At 39.0% G+C, this 21604-nt stretch overlaps 1 protein-coding gene across 2 annotated transcripts in view; it reads left to right on the forward strand.

The window, feature by feature from the left end:
• Positions 1-21604, forward strand: part of shtd (shattered) — a 786765-nt gene that overhangs the window by 19480 nt on the left and 745681 nt on the right. For both annotated transcript variants that reach the window (XM_067155551.2, XM_068229717.1), the window contains exon 3: positions 363-597. In XM_067155551.2, coding sequence (XP_067011652.2) covers positions 363-597 — 235 coding nt within the window. The remainder of the gene's footprint in view (positions 1-362; positions 598-21604) is intronic.

Raw genomic sequence — 21604 nt, forward strand, 5'->3', positions numbered from 1 at the left:
TGCTGTGTAGATTGGATAGAGGACTGTCAAAGGCTCATCTTGTGTTAGGCTCAGCAAGCGAGCAAAGGGAGGAAAATTGTCGTATCGCTCTCATCGGCCTCGGATGTAAAAGTATAAATGTAAAATAAAAATTAAAGGTGTAATTTCATAGAATCTGATGTGCTCTTTCAAGATCAAAACTTGTCATTCTGTTTTCAGCTCTAATGTTATTACATGTTTTCTTTCTCAAGTTTTTTATAATTTTATTAATTCTGCATTACTTTTGACAGATTGAAGAACATCATAGTTATAGAAGCTGAAAACAAAATGGCTTCCACTGTAACGCACATACATATTTAATATCGAGTGTCTCTTGTTTGCAGAAGAGCGAGTCATGGAAAATACGCAGCGCAAAGAATGGCGACGTGACGTGCGAAGAAGAACTGTACGCGCGGGGCAAGACGGCCGTGTGGAGTCGAGGTGCAGCCTCGCACAGCGGCGAGAAAGTGGTCTTGCGTTGTTATACCGCCGAGAAGCCTCTGACTCACGTCTTGTGGTGCACGTTCCACAACGTCCAGCTGAGCCACAAAGAGCAAGCAAATAACAAGGGACCTTCAGGTAAGAACGCAGCCCTGGGGGACATCGACTGGTGCTCTAACGTAAGATAATCACTTCTTTTTTCTCGTAGAATCTTCTGGTGCCGTCTCCTCACAGAATGTTGCAAACATCATGGAGTAAGTTTTCCTATTGTGCGTTTCTCCTATCATGGATGCCGAACAACTGTTGAAGGCTGTATTTGTCATTTTGAAAGATGTAGCCAAAAGAGACTGTAAGGGTTAATTTTTCACAAGATTTCCTTGTGGCCTTGGGATTTTCAACAATGTGATGCATTCATATTTCGAGGGCGCAGGATCGGTTTTTTTAAGCGTCGGTCCTTTGACATCGCAAAGCAGCACCAGTAACGAGTTACATTTCCCTAGACACCAGCGAAGTTTGAATTGCAGGTCACGATTGCATCCAGGATGTTTGAATTTTGGAAACACACTTCTTGCAATGCTGCTTCTGCTCTTGATTTCTGCATGTTATAACGTTTCAATGGATTCTGGATCAAAGATAAAGGAACCATTGAAGGTTATGATAGAAAAGAAGTTAACAGAAATCATGTGAAAGCATACGTCCAGTCGGTTTACGTCCAAACACATGGATAACTCGAAATAACTCGCTCAACTGAGTGATAAGTTTAATAAAAACAGAATATATAGGAACTCATAAGCTCAGAACTCCGTGGTATCTAAGTAATGTACGCTCAGAAATGTGATATCGAAGTACAAGCAATTAATGTTAAATGGAAATGTTATGTTCTACAGGAGAGGAAAATGATTCTTTATATGTGGCACTCTTCGTGTTCGTCAGAATTTGGTCTTGTCTTGGCCTGATCTGCCGTTAGTCTGTGTTGGCCTGCGTCGTGCGCGACGCCTCCGGGATGGCGCACCTTTGGGTAAGCACTCTTACTTTCCGTTCCGGTTAAAATTTCCGTAATGTTCAGTTGCTATTCCGTAGAGGAGTCTGCCCTAGCCTAACCTAGATTCGGCAAATTAATTATTTACGACACCTTAGCTTTTCTGCTGGGGTTCCCAGTTTGTTTTCGAGGCATTCCCATTTCTTATTTCACTAAATTAGTAGATTGTAATTTAATACGTTTACCTTAGGGTTTGCCTCTGGTAGTTCTGTATCACTTGATGTACGCTAGAGTTTAGGAGAGTACATTCACTTCACTGTAAATTGTAATTGTTCTTACGTTGCTTTTAACCTACTAACTTACATTGTACTACTGGATTTGTAACTAGTTGTATAGTTGCTTTGAAGTTTGAAACTCGTAGTGAAGCCCATTATCAAAGAACCTCTAAGATATGTGTATCACGGAGCGTTTAGTTCGTAAGTTGTAAATTGGTGGATTTTGTTCGGAAAGTATTTGTAAAATTTTCACTTATAAATAATATTTTTCAAATTTAAGGATCACGGCGAATTATTTCAGAATCTGCAACCTAAGCCATATCCATGCCCTCACAAGGTCGTAGTTTCTTCCATTTTCCTGATTCATTGTCCACTAGTTGGCCCTACTGATATTTCGTATTTCGTATTATGTTGTTGGCAGAGATCCGCGTAGGCCAGCTGATGTTTCTCTGAGTGTATAGTGTTTTGCGATAGTGTGTAATTACTCTTACTTCCCTCCTTTATTGTGTTTTAGTACTTGTTTTGTGTAACCACCGTAGTAAAGGTTACAATTACAGAATAGGGTTTTGTTTTATTAAAAAGAAATGTTATTAAAAATAGGAGAAGAGATTGAGCATCCAGTAAGACACACATACACGTTAAGAAAGAAGTTAGTCACAGATTGTGTGAAATTGAATAATTATTGTTCGGTAATTCGAGAGGTGAATTATAAAGACACGAAATACAGTGTTTAATACTGAAATAATAAGGCGAGTGTCGTATAAAAACGCTAACATATTTATTTTGGTGTTTAGTATCATACTAATTGTACAAGTTTCAGGTGTCATGATGCCTGGCTATAATGGAGAATTGCTGTTGTAAAATATCAACCAGTGTGGTCATGCAGTCCTGAACCGGGTTGGAACCTCGGCGGGCCTGGATGTATGCCGAAATAAATAAAACCATGATGTTCCAACGACCAGACGATGGAGCTTTGTCTTCAAGAGTCCATCAAGCACGACGAGTAACCAAAAACCTGTCCCTTTCCTTTATTCTATTAAGTGTGTACATTACATTAGTGTAGATTTTCCTTAACATTTTTTTAACGTGACGTGTTTATAAAATATAATTTGGGCAACATCACAAGATTGCTTATAATTTAAAAGAAAGTATAAAATGGTTCAACCTTTCAATACTATTAAAATAAGAAATCGAAGTTTACATTCATTCTTCTTCTTCTTCTTCTTCTCTTTTTTCTTCTTCTTCTCTTTTTTCTTCTTCTTCATCCATTCCCTTTTCCAGATTCTCTCTGGGTAGGGTAGTGCACCAAAGCCCTCCATCTTACGCGATCTACCACCATTCCTCTTCTAGTACTTTATTTGCTATCGACTCCTCTATTTGCAGTACAGTCCACAACAGAGCTCCTCCATCTCATTCTAGGACGTCTCTGTATCCATAAATGTTCTCTTGGGTATTCTCTCTCCTGGCGTTCTCATCATGTGTCAAAACCATTTTAGCTTTAATATATTAATCTCTTCTGGAAGTTTACACACTCCCACGCTTCTCCTTATTTCCTCATCTTGTCTTGTCTTTCCCTGTATGCTCCTCAAGAACCTCATTTCAGCTGCTTGTATCTAACTTTGGTTCTGCTTAGTTAACATCCAGGCTGCTGAAGCATGGGTCAGTAACCTTCTTGCACTTCATTGGCACATCTTTGTTGTATACGATGTCTCTCACACACTGGTAGAAACTTGCAGACTGCTGTATTCATAAATTAATTTCTCCACCCAAATTTCCATCTTGTGATATCACGCTGCCCAAATATTTAAAAAACTTTACTACTTCAAGAGGTTCATTTCCTATTTTTATCACTCCCCTGGATTTTCTGTTACCTTTTGTCATGATCAAAGTCTTACTTTTTGCAGTACTAATCTTCATTCCAAAATATCTTATCTTCTCATTCCATAAATCAACTTGCGTCTGTACTTCCTCTTCATTATCTCCCCAAACAACAGTGTCATCAGCAAAGGAGCATAGACTTTATGTGCTCGTCCATCATCTTCTCCTTGATATTATGTAGAACTAGCTGTTGTACCCGTGCTTCGCTACGGGATTCTCAGAAAGACTGACTTAGTGGTTTTCCTAACTGAATTCAACATAGGTAATTACAAAAACGTCAGTAGGAATGTAGCGATTGAAAGCAATGTTATAAAATACTCGATCAAATGAAAAACCGCACACTTTCTCACTTTCAATGAACAGTACTACGGTGCCGATCTAACAGTCTTGAGTTCCAGAGCTGCAATAACCAGGTCGCAGACTGCCGTGAACACTCCTCTGCCATTATTCCGTTAAATATGCACACTGCCCATTCCAATCAGTGCCTCAGAGTAGGACTGAATAGCTCGAATGCTATGATGAACCAGTGTGTTACGTACCGGTAGTATCAGAAAATTTATGAACCAGAGGAATGGCATGCTAAAGAAGAATGTTATCTAACTCCCCAGCTACTCCCCGCCAATATTCAGGCAGGCTGTTACATTCAGTATGACTGGACGATTTGGCTGTGTGGTTAGAGCCATGCAGCTGTGAGCTTGCATCCGGGAGAGAGCGGATTCGAACCCCACTGCCGGCAGCCCTGAAGTTGGTATTCGGTGGTTTCCCATTTACACACAAGGTAAGTGCTGGGGCTGTACATTAATTAAGGCAAAGGCCCCTTCCTACACACCCCTAGACCTTTCCTATCCGATCGTCGCCATAACACCTACCTGTGTCTGTGCGATGTAAAGCAAATTTAAAAAAAATACTCGGTGTGCACCAGTAATCCTATCTATTGGAGATGAGGGGAAACAGAAGACACAAAGCACATCACAACAAACAATGGTCAATGTAATATTGTTGATTAATTTTATGAGCTTTCTACACTGTAGGCCTTCACATTAGTTTACTTTCGGCTTTGTAATATTAGGGCGTCTTATAAAATTATTTATAGCGTAGACTGTATTTCCTTATTCTCAGACTTTACACACCGATTTTCATTAAATTCTGTTTACCCATTTTCTCGTGACTCAGCGCTGATATGGACTTAGTAACAAAAATCCAAATTCATGAATATCTCTGTGATTATAGGCGGTGCGGTAACAATGTATAAGACATAATTGATCGGAAATTTAATAACTTACTACGTTACTGCTACTAACTTACTACATAACTGAAGTTATGTTAGTTATGTAGTATGTATCGATACGACCACTAATAACAAATATTTGAGAATTACATTTTAAGCCTTCTCCTAAACTACAATTTCACTCAGCGTGAATAAAATTATTGATGGCCTAGATTATAGGGACTTATTTCCCGACTTTGCATGCCAATGTTCATTAAGATACGACCACTAATAACATAAATATTTGAGAATTAAATTTTAGGCCTTCCCTAAACTACCATTTTTCTCCCTGTGAATACAATTACTTATAGCCTAGATTGTAGCGACTTATTCCCCGTCTTTGTATACCGATTTCCATTAAGATACGACCACTAATAACATAGATATTTGAGAATTAAATTTTAGGCATTCCCCTAAACTACCATTTCACTCTACGTGAATACAGTTATTGATAGCCTAGATTATATCGACTTATTACCGGGACTTCGATGCCGATTTTCATTCAGACATGACCACTGTTAACAGAAATATTTGAGAATTAAATTTCAGGCCTTCCCCTAAACTACCATTTCACTCAGCGTTAATAAAATAATTTATAATCTAGATTGTAGTGGTTCATCACTCGACTTTACATACCAATTTTCATTAAATTCGCTTCAGCTGTTTTCTCATGATGCGTGTACATACATACAGACAGACATTACGGAAAAGTAAAAAGTGCATTTCCTTGTTACTGTGGACATGACTGATACAGAAATACCATTCTTTTCAAATTCTGAGCAATGTACAGACAAAACTCTTATTTTATATATATAGATTCTATCCATGTTGATATTGAAGAGTAAAGGAGACAATACACTTCCCTGTCTTAAGCCTGTCTCAACTCTGAACCATTGAGTTTGACCCACTTTGGTTCTAACACAGCTTTTGCAATTTTGATACAATGTTATTACCATCTGCATTGTTTCATTCCCAATCTGTGCCTCTGTCAATGTTTTCCATACCAAATTCCTTGAGACACTGCCTTTTGAATATCTAGAAACGTTATTAACCATGCCCTTTCCATATTCCCAATACCTTTCCATCATTTGATGCAATGTAAATATTGGGTCAAAGGTGACCTGCCTCTTCTGAATCCATACTGGTGTTCTGCCAATTTTCCCTCTTCTCTGGGTCTTATTCGTCTATCCAGATTCTTCCAAGGATCTTAGCTGTATGAGGTATCAGTGTCAATCCTTCACATTGCTTCCTGTCTCCTTTCTTGAAAATTGGTAAAATGACCCCTTTCGTCTACTCTTTTGGAACAGTCTTTTCTCTCCATATTACTCTGAAGAGTCTATACAACCACTGTTGACCAACTACTCCTGCTGCTATTATCATTTCTATGGTGAGCTCGTCAATTCCAGCTGCCTTGCCTCATTTCATTCTTTTAGCGGCCATGGACACTTCGTTTTCCTTCTCTTCCATCTGCACTAAATCTGGTTCTTCGATTTTGCTTTGTACCGAGGTATTTTGCACATTGTAAAGCTATTCAGCGTATTTTCCCCACCTCTGTGTTATATCCTGCTCATTTTTAATGAAGTTAGCACCTTCACCTGGGTTTTTCTTCTTCTTAACCCACTGGAATAAGATCTTTTTGTTTCTGTTTTTATCTTCTTGCAGAGATTCGGTGAATTTTTGCCAGTATTTCTTTTTCTCTTCTTGAACCACCTTGGAGCACTCCTTCTTGCAGTGCCTGTATCCTGTTTTTCATTGTGTTGTTCTGTTTCTCAGCCTTTTTTTCCAAGCTTGTTTCTTCCTTTTAATTGTATCTTTTACCCTGTCATTCCTCCAGGGCGTTTCTTGATCTTTCTTCCTTCCTGATACTCTTCCACAGGTCTTTTCTGCAGACTCGACCATGACTGTTTTTAAAGTATGCCCATTCTTCTTCGACCCTTCCAATTCCTTCCTTAGGTATACTTGTTTTAATGTGTGTCTGGAACTCTTCACCGAGCTCGATAACTGCAGTCGCTTAAGTTCGGCCAGTATCCAGTATTCGGGAGATAGTAGGTTCGATCTCCACTGTCGGCAGCCCTGAAGATGGTTTTCCGTGGTTTCCCATTTTCACACCAGGCAAATGCTGGGACTGTACCTTAATTAAGGCCATGGCCGCTTCCTTCCCAGTCCTAGCCCTTTCCTGTCCCATCGTCGCCATAAGACATAGCTGTGTTGGTGCAACGTAAAGCCAATAGCAAAAAAAAAATAAATGGAACTCTTAATTTATTTCCTTCTCCTGCAATTTCCACATTCTTAGCTTTCTCTGCCTAATCTCTGTCATCTTTTGTATCTTTCTCATCTTTAACTTAGCTATCACAACTCTGTGATCTTCGAAAGATTCACTGGGGAGGGCTGTTACGTCTACGAACATTTTCCTGTTACCTCTCTTGACCAAAATGTAATCTATTAGAGTTTTGACTTTGTTATCCCAACTATATCTTGTTATCTTCTGACTGTTTTTCTTTCGAAACCATGTGTTACCAATGATCAGCTCATTTCTTCTACAAAAGTCTACCAAAATATCTCCAGCCTTCTTTCTCTTCCCATATCCAAATGGACCTATAATCTCTTCATCTCCTTTTTTTTTTTTTTCCTGACCTTCTTGGGCATTCACGTTTCCTATGATCACAACCTGTTTGTCTTGTATATGGCCTTCCAGATATTCCTCTGGATCCATATCTGTATTTCCTGTTTGTGGAGCATACCCTTGAATTATATCTGTAACACTAGTTTCAAGTCTCAATCTGACTTAATCAACCTGTCATTTATGTTTCCCACCAATTCTAGGTATTCCTCTAGGTCTTTTCTAATTATGAGACCTGCACCATTTTTGGCTTCTCTTCCTCCACTATAATATAAGGTGTATCCTTTCTTTAGTTTCCTCTCACCTTTTCCTTTCCATTTGGTCTTACTGATACCCAGCAAAGCTATATCTTTGTCAACCATAAAATCTACAATTTCTTCCACTTTCCCTGTTAATGTCACTACATTGATGGTCGCTATCTTGATGTATTTGGTTGCTGGTCGCCCATTTCTCACATTTCTCCCAGCATTACAAGAATTGCACATCTTAATCCGTGATTGCAAGCATGCATTTAGCCGCCATGATGTAAACACAACACCACAACAAAAAACTCGCTCTTTGAAATCCGATTTATCACTTGTAATGGAAACAAAATCAATATTTTTATACTCGAGACGAAAGACCAAAGCTTTCTCCATCGATATAACCCAACAGAATGGTAATAGTTACGAATCCAGGCACAGGTTGGAATCACAAAGCAAGCAGTGCAAAGTGCGTGTAGGTAACGGCACTCCATGGCAGAGCGGCTAGGTCATTACATGCAGTAGACGGCATTCCACGCTGAGCAGATAAAATAAGGCAAATACATCTAGCCAACATTGGAAACAATCTTTGAGAACGAGACCGCTAAATTGAGAATGCTGCTATTCTAAAATTTAAATTATATCGGCGTTTTTCCATCACTTATCACATACATTTCACCTGGCACGTTGTCTCCTCTCAAACTCTGGTTTCTCAAGCTTCTTCGCTCCCCTCCTAGCCATTCGAGGTGATGGTGTTTCTACAAAGACAGACTGTCAGCCTGAATTTTCAACACAGTGATTTCATGTTACAAGTCGTCCATTTCATGACCGTATCGATGAGTATAATAAAGAAGTTAATATAAAGAACCACCTAATTGATACTTTATTTTTTGCCTCTGGCAAAATTGAATATATATTAACACTTACAGAACATGTTTCGACCACTTAGTGGTCATCTTCAGTTGTAAAAATAAAAGCTAAGATGAAAAAACATTAGGATAATAAGCACAAGTGATACTCTTAAGTTATAATGAAAAAAAAAATTGCAGTGTTGACTGTTTGGTAAAAGTTCTTTGGTGACTCCTTTGTTATAAAATGGCGGTCACCTGATCAGGACATCTTGCCTCTCGTTCTTATTTGGAAAAGATGTTTATTCTGCGCTGTCCAGAAGGTCTGTCTTTGAGCGCGATCTAGTGTAGTAACGATAAAATAAAGTATCGATTAGGTGGTTCTTTATATTAACTTCTTGACAGTGATTTCTTCTCGTTTTTGTATTGTTATTAAACTAACATTTTTAGACTAAGTGGTCCGCAACCTCAACATTAGCACTTATTGTTTCGTTTCCGTCTGTATCATTTATTTTACTTTATTTTCTTAGTTTTAGCACACTTTTTGGATTCAGTTATGTTTTATATTAACCTATTTTCACTGAATTTGTCTCAGCTAGTTATTTATTGCTCCATCTAGTCGTGTAAACATTGTATACTAGCAAGATACCCGTGCTTCGCTACGGTATTATACTGAAATTTATAATTGAATGCTAATTGTTTTAGATATATAATCCGCCGAAATTCGCGATCTGACTCGTTTTCTGCGAGAATCCGCCAAAATTCGCGATCTGACTCGTTTTCTAATAGATTACCGTATGTTTCCTCACATTTTTCAATCTTTCTTTCCAGCAATCGATTTCGTACTTCCCGGGCTAGGTCCAGATATTCCACCCCGTCAGTTGGGTCCCTAAATCTTTGCCATCTTTTCCTATAAGCGTTTTTAATATGGATCAAATCCTTCAGGAGATCCGGCGTGGTGTCGTCTTAGGTGCCTTGGCGGTACTGAACCCGCGGCCGGACTGCATTCTTAGTCATTACCCGTCCAGGACCATTTTCCAGGGGGATCCGCACATTTGACAACGGTCCAGAACATTATTATTATTATTATTATTATTATTATTATTATTATTATTATTATTATTATTATTATTATTATTATTATTATTAAAAGATGTTCTGAACCCCACAGCAAGCTGCAAGATAGCTACTTGGCGGTAAATTACATCTGCTGCCAGTGTCATAGTTACAATGTGACCAGCACCATTGTCGCGCGTAGGCAAGTGTGCGGGATTTCTGGCGATACCAATGACATACTTCCGTGCATTGTTGACCTTATTATAGAGGTGAACAATTTGACGGTCCATCTCATTCCTATCGTTTATTTCAAATGTGTTTAAATTTTTATTTACATGCCAGGAGGATCTACTGTAATCTAAGAACGTTCTCCGAAGGAAAAGATGGCTGTTGAAAACCAGCCCAGGAAAGATTAAAAATGATCGGTTTATGATCAGAATAAGTACATCGAAACTATATAGCCTGTTTCCAGTCATTCGACAGGGTCAGGAATGGAATGAATAAAGCCCCATCTAGCAGCGACAATAGGAATTGTGCCGGCTGCCGAAGCACACCTCTGGGGCAATGATCGTTGAATGACAAATGGCATGAAATATTGGACAGTGTTGCTGGAATGAATGATGAGAGAGAAAATCGAAGTATCCGGAGAAAAACCTGTCCCGCCTCCGTTTTGTCCAGCACGAATGTCACATGGAGTGACCGGGATTTGAACCACGGAACCCAGCTGCGAGAGGCCGGCGCGCTGCCGCCTGAGCAACGGAGGCTCCTTAAGTACATTATGAACAGTAAAATCAATTGATCTCACCTCCTTTTACACCCCACCGCCGTTAACTTTATTTACACCCCCCCCCCCCCAAAAAAAAATAGAAGACGTGTTTCTTTATGTTTAAAAGATATTCCAAACACCAATGTTCACATCTGTTACATTCAGTTTTGAGATATAAGTATCCCCATAAAAATAATTCACTTTATTTTCATTTCCTTTCACACTCCCCTCCCCCCCACCCCGTAAGTGAATTTTCCGGCAAAATATACTTGTTTCCTTAATAGTAAAGGATCTTCTAAATAGTAATTATCACGACTCTAACTTCTTCAGTTTTTGATTTATGTGTCTTCATGAAAGGAATTCAACTCCTTTTCACTCCCGCCCCCCAAACGCGTTTTTCTTTGTTTAAGGAGATTCAAATACCAATTTTCACGTCCGTAACAACTTTAGTTTCTATTAGATGTATGTATTCTCATACAATTAATTCAATTAATTTTTCAATTCTTTCACCCCCCCCACCCCCCCTTCATTGGATTTTCCGAGAATACGTGTTTCTTTACTTTTAAAGCAGATTCCAAAGCAGATTTCACGTCTGTAATATCTTCATTTTTGAGATATCAGTAGCCTAATTAAAAGAATTCAACACCATTTTCAGTCACTTTTACCCCCCCCCCCCCTTCCACCCAAGTGGTATTTCCGAAAGCTGAAAATACACGTTTCTTTATTTTTAATAGAGATAAAAATACCATTTTTCACTTCTGTAACATGTTAAGTTTTTGAGATATACAGTAGAAATTCGCTTATTAAAATTTCCCCCCTCTTTTATTTCCCCTTACGTGGAGTTTCCGAAAACAAATCACGTATCTTTCTTTACATTTACAGGAGATTCCAAATACCCACTTTTTACGTCTATAACATTTTACGTTTCTCAGATATTCTGTAGATATAGTCTTTCAAAAAATTCACCCCAGTTTGTCACTCCTGTTTAACCCCCATTAATTGGATTTTCCAAAAACAAAAAAATACGTGTTTCCTTATTTTTAAAGGAGCTCCCATATACAAATTTTCAGTTCCGTAATATTTTCAGTTTCTGAGATATATGTATCCTCATTAAAGGCATTCATCCCATTATTCACCCATTTACACCCCTCCTATTGGGATTTAAAGAAAGCAAAAAATACGTTTTCTTGTATTTTTAAAGAAGATTCTAAATACCATTTTTTTACATCTGTAAACTTTTAAAGTTTTAAGATGTAGACACACTCATTTTAAAAATTCACCCCCCTTTTCACCCTTCATTATTTGGATTTTCCAAAATCAAAAAAATACCTGTTTCTTTATTTTTAAAGTAAATCCCAAATACCAGTTTTCAGGTCTGTAATATCTTCAGGTTCTGAAATATAAGTAGCCTCATTAAAGGCATTCGACCGCTTTTTCACCCTTTTCCACCCTTCCAATTGGGATTTTCCGAAAACAAAAAAATACGTGTTTCTTTATTTTTAAAGGAGATTCTAAATGCCAATTTTTACATCTTTAATCTTTAAAAGTTTTGAGATATAGATAGACTCATTTTAAAAATTCACCCCCTTTTCACACCCCCCATTAATTGGATTTTCCAAAAACAAAAAATATGTATTTCTTTATTTTTAAAGGAGATCCTAAACACCAATTTTCAGGTCTGTAATATCTTCAGTTTCTGAGATATAAGTATCCTCATGAAAGTCATTCAACCACGTTTTCACCCCTTTTCACCCCTCCTATTGGGATTTTCCGAAAACAAAAAAATACGTATTTCTTTGTTTTTAATGAAGATTCTAAGTACCAATTTTTACATCTGTAAACTTTAAGAGTTTTGAGATATAGATGCACCCATTTTAAAAATTCACCCTCCCATTTATTGGATTTCCCCCAAACAAAAAAATACGTGTTTCTTTATTTTTAAAAGAGATCAAAAGTACCAATTTTCATGTCTGTAATATCTTCAGTTTCTGAGTTTTTTTTTTTTTTTTTTTTTTTTTTTTTGCTAGTTGCTTTACGTCGCACCGACACAGATAGGTCTTATGGCGACGATGGGACAGGGAAGGGCTAGGAGTGGGAAGGAAGCGGCCGTGGCCTTAATTAAGGTACAGCCCCAGCATTTGCCTGGTGTGAAAATGGGAAACCACGGAAAACCATTTTCAGGGCTGCCGACAGTGGGGTTCGAACCTACTATCTCCCGAATACTGGATACTAGCCGCACTTAAGCGACTGCAGCTATCGAGCTCGGTTTTCTGAGATATAAGTACCGGTATCCCGATTAAAGGCATTCAACCCATTTTTCACCCTTTTGTGCCCCTCCTATTGGGATTGTCTCAAAACAAAAAAATACGTGTTTCCTTATTTTTAAAGAAGATTCTAAATACCAATTTTCACATCTGTAAACTTTTAAAGTTTTGAGATATAGACACACTCATTTTAAAATTTCACCCCCCTTTTCACCCCCTTAGCGACGGAATATCCAAAAATCCTCTCTTAGCGAGCACCTACATCTTAATATGAATATATCTCCAAAATTTCATTTCTTTATGTCCAGTAGTTTTGGCTCGGCGATGATGAATCAGTCAGTCAGTCAGGACAAGCTACTTTATATATATAGATTATTATTTTTATTTCCGTCATGTCTCTTTTGTTTTTTCTTTTGTTCCTTCATTGTGTTTTAGCACATTTTTAGCTTGTATTATGTAGATTACTTTAACGTTCCGTATTTCACTGAAGATGGCTCAAACGAGTCGAAACATGTTTGAATTTTATTGGTCCATCTAATGATGGAATTATGTTTTGTATTGAATTAGGAGGATACATTTAATTTTTTTTTTTGTAACTTAAAGTAAAAACCGTCAATATGGAATAATTCTAATATCTTGTGATAATACTGTAGTGGATTTCACACCATATACACAGTTAATAATAAATTATATACTATTATTTACAGGTTCCTGCATTAATTAAACTCATATACATATATGTACACAGCACGTTTCATGGCATAAACTCACAAATAATGCGATCGTAAATAATACTCGTACTAATACTAATAAGTGGGTGTACATCACAAGTCATAATAATAATAATTTGAGCTCGATGTTTGCATTATTTACCCATGGGTTAAAGCATATTGTTTTCAAGTTATATCAGTCTATTACACCTGCGTCATTATCCCCCCTATAACTTGAAACTATTCCCACAGTTTACCACACTTGTCAACTTTGTCTTGGTCGCAGATTGTGTCTTCTTTCTTCCTCAACATTGCTGGATGTGCTCTCCTCCTCTTGACCAGCTTGTGACGTGTCGGGGATCGGGATTGCCTCGCTGCCGGCCTCTTCCTCGGTGATAGTCGATGGATTCTCCTCACGACCAGATTGTGTTATGACATTATTAGCCTCTCTTCCATGTGGACCCGTGGCAGTACCAGGTTTACTCTGCATGCGCAGCGGTTGGGTGACTCGCCGGAACTCCAATGCGTGGACCTTGACAGGAGGGTTGATCTTTAGTAAGTAGACCCCATGGCCCAGCTGCTTATCCACCTCGACGGGACCAATCCACTTAGGTGAAAGACCTGGGTGAAACCCTCCAATCTTATTGCTGACTGGGTGGTTACGTCGCAGTACTTGTTGGCCTGGTAGGAAGGTCTGGGTCTCTTCAACATCTTGAGCCTTGGCCTGGGTAAGGGATCTTTTCTCAGCCAAAGCTTGCTTCTCCTTGATGTTCTGCTGCTGCTGCCACTCTGCTAGGGAAACGGCTGCATCATCTTGACCAGAAGTAGGTGGTGGACGAATCTCCCAATCCCCGGTGCCGTATAGCTGTCGACCAAGGAACAGCTCCGCTGGGGAATAGCCGGTGACACGGTTGATGCGTCTTCGCAGCACAAAGAGTGACTGCAGTGTCTGACGGTCCCACAGTCAATGTTCTTTGTCTATCATGTGGACCCATAGCATCCTTTTTAGCTCCTGGTTCTGTTGGATTGGCCCTTGTGTTGTAGATAGGGGTGGTCCAGTGCTCCACACCCCATTCTGTCATCATTTGCTGCCACTTCCTCAACGTGAACTGACTCCTGTTGTCTGACAGAATGCACTCCTGTTAAACAGTAACTCCTGTTCAACATCGAGACTGTCTCCTTGTATAGGTTGCCTGGCCAGGCTTCCAGAAGGATATGTCATATTTCTAGTAATTTCTAGAGTGGCTAAAGCCTAGAGACAATGTAAAGAATATTCTGCATAGTTCTCGTCTTACCTAGTGATATTCTGGATATTACAATGTGTTGCATTATACTGTAGTGGATTTCACACCATAAATACAGGTAATAATACCTTATATACTATTAATTACAGGTTCTTACATTAACTAAACTCATATAAATATATGTACACAGCACGTTTCACGACATAACCTCACAAATAATGTGATCGTAAATAATACTAATACTAATAAGTAGCCTCCATAGCTCAGACGGCAGCACGTTGGCCTTTCACCGCTGGATACCGTGGTTCAAATCCCGGTCACTCCACGTGAGATTTGTGCTGGACAAAGTAGAGGCGGCAGTTTTTTTTCCGGGTACTCCAGTTTTCCCTGTCATCTTTCATTCCAGCAACACTCTCCATTCTCATTTCGTGGCATCTATCATTCATTAATATATCACTTTGGGAGTGGCGACCCCCATCGTAATAATAGCCTATATATGATTCATTCATTACATCCCTGATCCGGTCACTGACTGAAAAACAGGTTGTAGGTTTCATTTCATTTTCACTAATACTAATAAGTGGATGTACATCACAAGTCATAATAATAATTCGAGCTTGATATTTGCATTTACCCATGGGTTAAGGAATATTGTTTTCAAATTATATCACTGTATTACACCTGTGTCAAGCATTTCAACATTTCGCCACACTCCTCTGTTAAAAGCAAAACCCAATCAACAGTTTCATCAAAAACAAAAATGCAACTACTGGTGACACTAAGAGGCATGCTTTGTCACGTGAAGAACGACTGTTCATGTTCCTTCCATCAAATTTACATAAATCTGTTTGCCTTTTTTCTGTCAAGTTTTATGGATATCTTTGAGAATAGCTCTTCGGTCGCAATTGAAGAATGTGATGGCAAGGTTCGTGAAACCTCCTCTCTCTCTTTGATGTAGATTGTCATGCTCCAGCAAATCAAAAGGATGATTGTGATCTGAAGATAGGGAACTCTGTGTTTGTTTTGGTGAACACTTTGAGGAAAATTGCATATTCTTTAAGTCTGTTGGAAAGTGTTTCTCTTCGTCATGTGACTACATGGTACAGAAATTTGCATTTAAAGATGAAGTTTTAATTAATGCAGAAGTTGCATATATTTCTGCTATAAGTAAGGCACATTTTCTAGCCTTAGATATTTTATTAACAAGTTTACGAACATTCTGACTAGTGAAACTGAACATTTAGATAAAGAAACTGATATTCTGCACTCCCAGCTGAAACGTTCAGCTCGAAGAAACAGACCTGGCAAAATTAAGGTTTGATGTTTAGTGGGCATTGGTAGGTCAGATGAAATTAGCTGATGGTGTACTTAAATATGTCTAAGGTGATGCTTGCTATTTTATCAATTACACACAGCAATGGTGAATGTGAATGGATTTTTAGCAGAGTCATGAAGACAAAAAACACAGTTCAGATCCTTGCTGTCTGAACACACAAGTCATTGAGTGGTCAAATATTGTGGGTAGCGATAATATGTAGCTCAGCTGTGAACGTGTTTTAAAAGAATATTTGACTACTCAATAACTTGTGTTTTCGTTACTAGCATATATGAATATATCTTTAGTCAAGAACTGTTTACGAGCTCAAAATCAATCAGCATAAACATAGGCGCACAAGACCCCAATGATGAAGCCTGAAGAAAGAACATGCAAGACATGAACTTTTAAATTCACCAAGTGTTTTTTATATACATGTTTTCTGTGTTTTTAATGTGTTTAATGTGCATGTACAATTTATTTTAAGTTTAGTTAAGTTTTTTACTACCATATTTTAATCTCAGGAACAATTTTAACCTCACGTAATCACAAATGAAATGGCGATAACATCTAACTCACAACCCCATTAGACATCCGGATGCGCTAATGGATGATGGCATCTTTGTAACGTACCAATGCCTAATGGATGTAATATTGTGATCTGTCAGCTGATGATGACTGTATACAGTCGAAACCAGTACTGATGTAAGTCTACTTTACAATAAATAGTATTGATAGGTGGAATTTCTTTCTTGTCCATATACAAGAACAGAAGAACGCGGGCTAATTTCTGCTCACAACTATACGAAAAATCTAAATCATTCGAGTGCTTGTTGTTGGCTTTGGATGAAAGTAATGATGTCCGTGATACACCACAACTTTTAATTTTTATTCGTGGGATTGACAAAGCATGTGAAATAACTGAGGAGCTGTCATCTTTAAGAAGCGTCCATGGAACTACAACAGGCGAGGATTTGTTTCTCCAACTGAGTGAAACATTGAAGGATCTCGATTTACAATGGGATGGATTGGCAGCAATAATAACAGATGGAGCAAGGAATATGAGTGGTACAAAAATGGGATTGATTGGAAGAATAAGAAACAAATTTACTAACTACTAATGTTATTTGTTTTACGTCCCACTAACTACTCTTTTGCGGTTTTCAGAGACGCTGAGGTGCCGGAATTTACTCCCGCAGGAGTTCTTTTACGTGGCAATAAATCTACCGACACGAGGCTGACGTATTTGAGCACCTTCAAATACCACCGGACTGAGCCAAGATCAAACCTGCCAAGTTGGGGTGAGAAGGCCAGCGCCTTAACCATCTGAGCCACTCAGCCCGGCAAATTTACTAACAGAAATACTGATATGGTTCTTGAATTACACTGCATTATTCAACAAGTGCTATGTGGAATAGCATGTGGTGAACACAGTGACATCTACAATTAAATATATTCGATCGCATGGACTCAATATCGGCAGTTCCAGTCATTTCTGGCTGAAATTGATTGTGATTACGGCGATGTAATTTATCGTAGTGAGATATAGTCGTGGTAATATTTTGAAACGCTTCTTTCATCTTCATGAAGAAATAACCTCATTTATGAACATGAAACAGAAAGAAGATACAGAACTTGGGGACGAAAACTGGATGTGGGATTTAACAATACTCACAGATTTAACGCAACATTTAAATATTTTGAAGGGATTACAAGGGAAAGGCATGCTTTTAAATTAAGTGTATAGTTACATGTTAGTGTTCCAAAATAAAGTGAAATTATTTCTACAGCAGTTAGAGAAGGGCATGTTCCCACACTTTTCATGTTGTACTGGCTTCAAGAAGCGAACTCAAACAGTTCAGTACCATATGATCGGTTTATTAAGTTGATTGACCTTCTGAAGAATGAGATTGAAACCAGATTTAAAGACATTGCCATTGATGTTTTCACGGGCCCGTACTTATAGACATCATACTGTATAGGCTTTTGGGCTTATGCCGCGTCGAGAAAATAAGATGAAATTCTTTACGTTTCGCAGAGAACTGTGCTCTGCGTCCTCAGAAGAAATCTCGACTGTCCACAAGAAAAGCTTCTTAAACAATGACTCTTTAAAATTTAGACGTTATAATAGAATTGGAAATGGTACATTTATTCGCCACCAGATGGCTCCCAGGACGTGGCACAAGGCTAGCGTTCAAAGCGGAAGCTGACCGAGCCATCATAATCAGTCTAAGCGGTTCACATAACGTGTGTAGGGCCTATATAACATATGACATTGAAAGGTGTATGATATACACACAAACCTGGACTGAAACATCTGGCGACGAGGAACATATGAATTTGGAAAACACCGAGACGAAATAACAATAGTGAAAGGACAGGGAAGGGAACTACCTACGTAAATTCTTAATGGTTGGCAATGAGGTATTCCTTAATTGATAGCCTGTGTCCCTGTTGAAATTGTTAGGATCTGCTGTCATTTCTTTATGGATGCAGTACTTTTGCATCCATCTCTTGGCACAGGCCAGAGTAGAGTATAGCTTCCACTGAAGTCCCAGTCTCACCCATGGCTGTGACATTATGGAAACTGCTGGGGTGTGGGTCGTGCTGAGTAATGGCATTCAGAGCACAGCCAGTGCGTCCGAGTGTTATGAAAGGTGTTGCTCATAGGGTCAGTCGTGCTACAATAGCACTGCCTGGCCCAGTGAGGAAAGCAATGGCAAACTACCTCACTCCTTGTCTTGCCTAGTACGCCTCATTTAGGTACTGCCAATGGTTTTTGTGGTTTTCCTATAACTGCATAGCCTTTGGTGGTGCTATTTGAGGATCTAACCAGCCCCTGGGCTGATGATCTAACAGACAGACATCTACATATTTCCACAGCTTCCCGTATAATCCTGGACCTGTAGTGTCAAGTGTGGGTAAGAGCTCGAGCATCTTGGAACATGACATCATGACCTGACGATAGAGCGTGCTCAGCTATTGCCGATTTGTCAGGATGGTTGAGACGAATATTACGTTCATGTTCTTTGATACTGGTACCAATGGACCGGCATGTTTGGCCAATGTATACTTTGCCGCACGTACAGGGAATTTCGTATACCCCAGGATGTAAAAGTGGGGACAATTTGTCCTTGGTTTTACTCAGACTGTGAGCAATTTTAGTGGCGGTGCCAAACACGGTTTTTATATTGTGTTTGCAGAGGACCTTGGCAATTCGTGTTGTGAATGTAAGGCAAGTAGGCAGTTCCCTTCACTTCTTCCTTCTGTGAGCTTTGCTTGGTTGTTTCTCTGGGATGCAAGGCTCTATGTATCTACAAATCGCTGTAACCATTACGCTTGAATGCGACTTTGAGCGTGTCCATCTTCCCCTGGATATGTGATGGCTCACAAATTCATCTCGCCCTCTTGGCAAATGTCGTGAGAATGCCTTGTTTTTGTGCTGGATGGTGGTGAGAATGTGCATGAAGATAGGGATTTGTGTGGGTAGGCTTACGATAGACGGTATGTCCTAAGGAGTCGTCCGGTTTCTTTCTTACTAGAACATCCAAGAAAGGAAGGCATCCGTCCAACTCCATCTCCATAGTCAGATATAAAGACTTTTCTGTGAATGTAGAGAAAATTAATTTGTTCGAAAATCCATTTGCAGTTGATGTCGGTGATGCACCTGTGCAACTACAGATCAAATTAATTGAACTTCAGTGTTGTTCCCAGTAAATGACAAGTTCGCAGAAGGAAATCTTATTAACTTCTACAGGGCGCTTAGTAATAAAAAATTTCTGGCTTTCCTAAAATTTGCGAGAAAATTCTTGTGCGCTTTTGCGAGTACTTATATTTGTGATAAAACATTTTCAAAAATGAAGTTCATAAAATCAAAATTACGTTTTCGGATCAGTGATGGAACATCAACATTCCATTCTGAGGGTGGCTGTGTCAAATCTATCTCCAGGCATTTCAACACTGTCACTTCAAGCGAAGGCCCAGGTCTCTCATTAATTGGTAAGTTTATCCCAAGTTCCAGAGTATTGTTTACTGTCCTCAGTTTATTTTGATTTGTGCTTCAGGTTATTGGTTATGTTGCCAAAGAGCCGTGTGAGAGGTTGGTTGTTGATTGAAGAAGGGGGCACCTTTGTGTGTGGATGTATTTGTGTTACGGAAGGTCGGGGGACAGAACTATGTCGCCTCCGGTATGTTTAGGAATCTGCCATTCGGCCTGTCCCTGGTGTGAGGACTGGAAGAGCATTAACAGAAATGTTTTTAAATGCCCTAGGCTTCTTCATAAAGGTTCCCAGTAACATTACTGCAGGCAAGAATAGTAACTCTTTCCTTACTACGCTTATAGCCAGGTGCAGACGTCTCGGCTTGGGTGCGAGAGTTTTTGATGGCAGCATGTTGCAATGTAGCCCAGTTTCATCACAATTAAAAATCTGATCGGTTAATCCTTCAGCAGGAATTATTTCTTGAAGTTCCCTTTTAAACTTCACAACATCATCGGATTTTGTTGACAGTTTTTCTCCACAGATATTAAGCTGCCTAATGCTGTACTGTTTTTTCCACTGTTATGCCACCCAGAACTGGCAGTAAAATTTGGGTCCCATTCATTGAACTCGTTCTGGAAATACAGCAGATTGGGGCAAGATATTGGCAGGCCCTTTTCCTGGTTTTGAAATAGTGCATCACTTGTTGCTCTGGTAGCATGCCCAACACCATTATTTGAAACTGCTTTTTGAAGAGTTTACCTTAACGCACTCTTCCATAGAAACAATCACTTGCCATACTTGCAGAGGATATGAAAATTATATCATCCGCACCCGACAAATACTACAGTGAACAGTGCAGCTGTCCCTGAGAAAAAACCCGTCCTACTGCCGGCTGGTCCCACGGTTGCACCCTCCACACTGGGTGTCCCAGAATTTATTCTCCACCAAGAGCTCAAATTAAGTCTACCAGCGTCGGTAACACGGAATGTCGGAGATAGGTTGCGGCAGTTGGATATACGTATGTCTCAAGTATTATTACAATATTATAAGTCCACCTGTTCAATACAATACAATACAATAAACTCAAGTTGGATATACGTCGACAGAAATCTTCCGTGCTGCCGTTTCGCGTGTAATCATAATCAATTGGATCGCCAACCTTCGAAGGGAGACGGCATCATAAAAAGAAGAAATGTACAAGCACATTTTATTAAAACTTCATACTAACATTATGCATTTAAGATTCATTATTATTAAATGGATTTTCTATTAACTAATCATACCATTTCCTTTTAAGATTGCTTAGAGGAGTGGACTGTGCAGAATGTGGTAAACAACTGATTTTATGTGAATGAGCAGTTTTTGACAACCTATGAATTGGGATGTCAGTGTCTGCTTTGCCCCAAGTATCATGAAGGTGAATGTTTTCCCTAGTACTGAATTCATTTATGTCTAAGAGACATAAATAAAGTCAGTATTTTAAGGTTAATGAAGAGGGGTTGAGAATAGTCAACTGCACCACATTGTGCGGAGAACCTTCTTCTGTATTAGAAGAATATTATATATGCAAGAAGACCCCCCTCCATTATAACAGCCCAAAAAGTAATGTGTGGCTGGAATAGACCAAAATATGCCATCCTTAGGTAGTCACTGCCAACTAAATAGGTCACTCGTGATATATTCCTCCTTCCTTTATGCCAT

The sequence above is a fragment of the Anabrus simplex genome, chromosome 11, assembly GCF_040414725.1.
Source record: "Anabrus simplex isolate iqAnaSimp1 chromosome 11, ASM4041472v1, whole genome shotgun sequence".
NCBI lineage: Eukaryota > Metazoa > Arthropoda > Insecta > Orthoptera > Tettigoniidae > Anabrus > Anabrus simplex.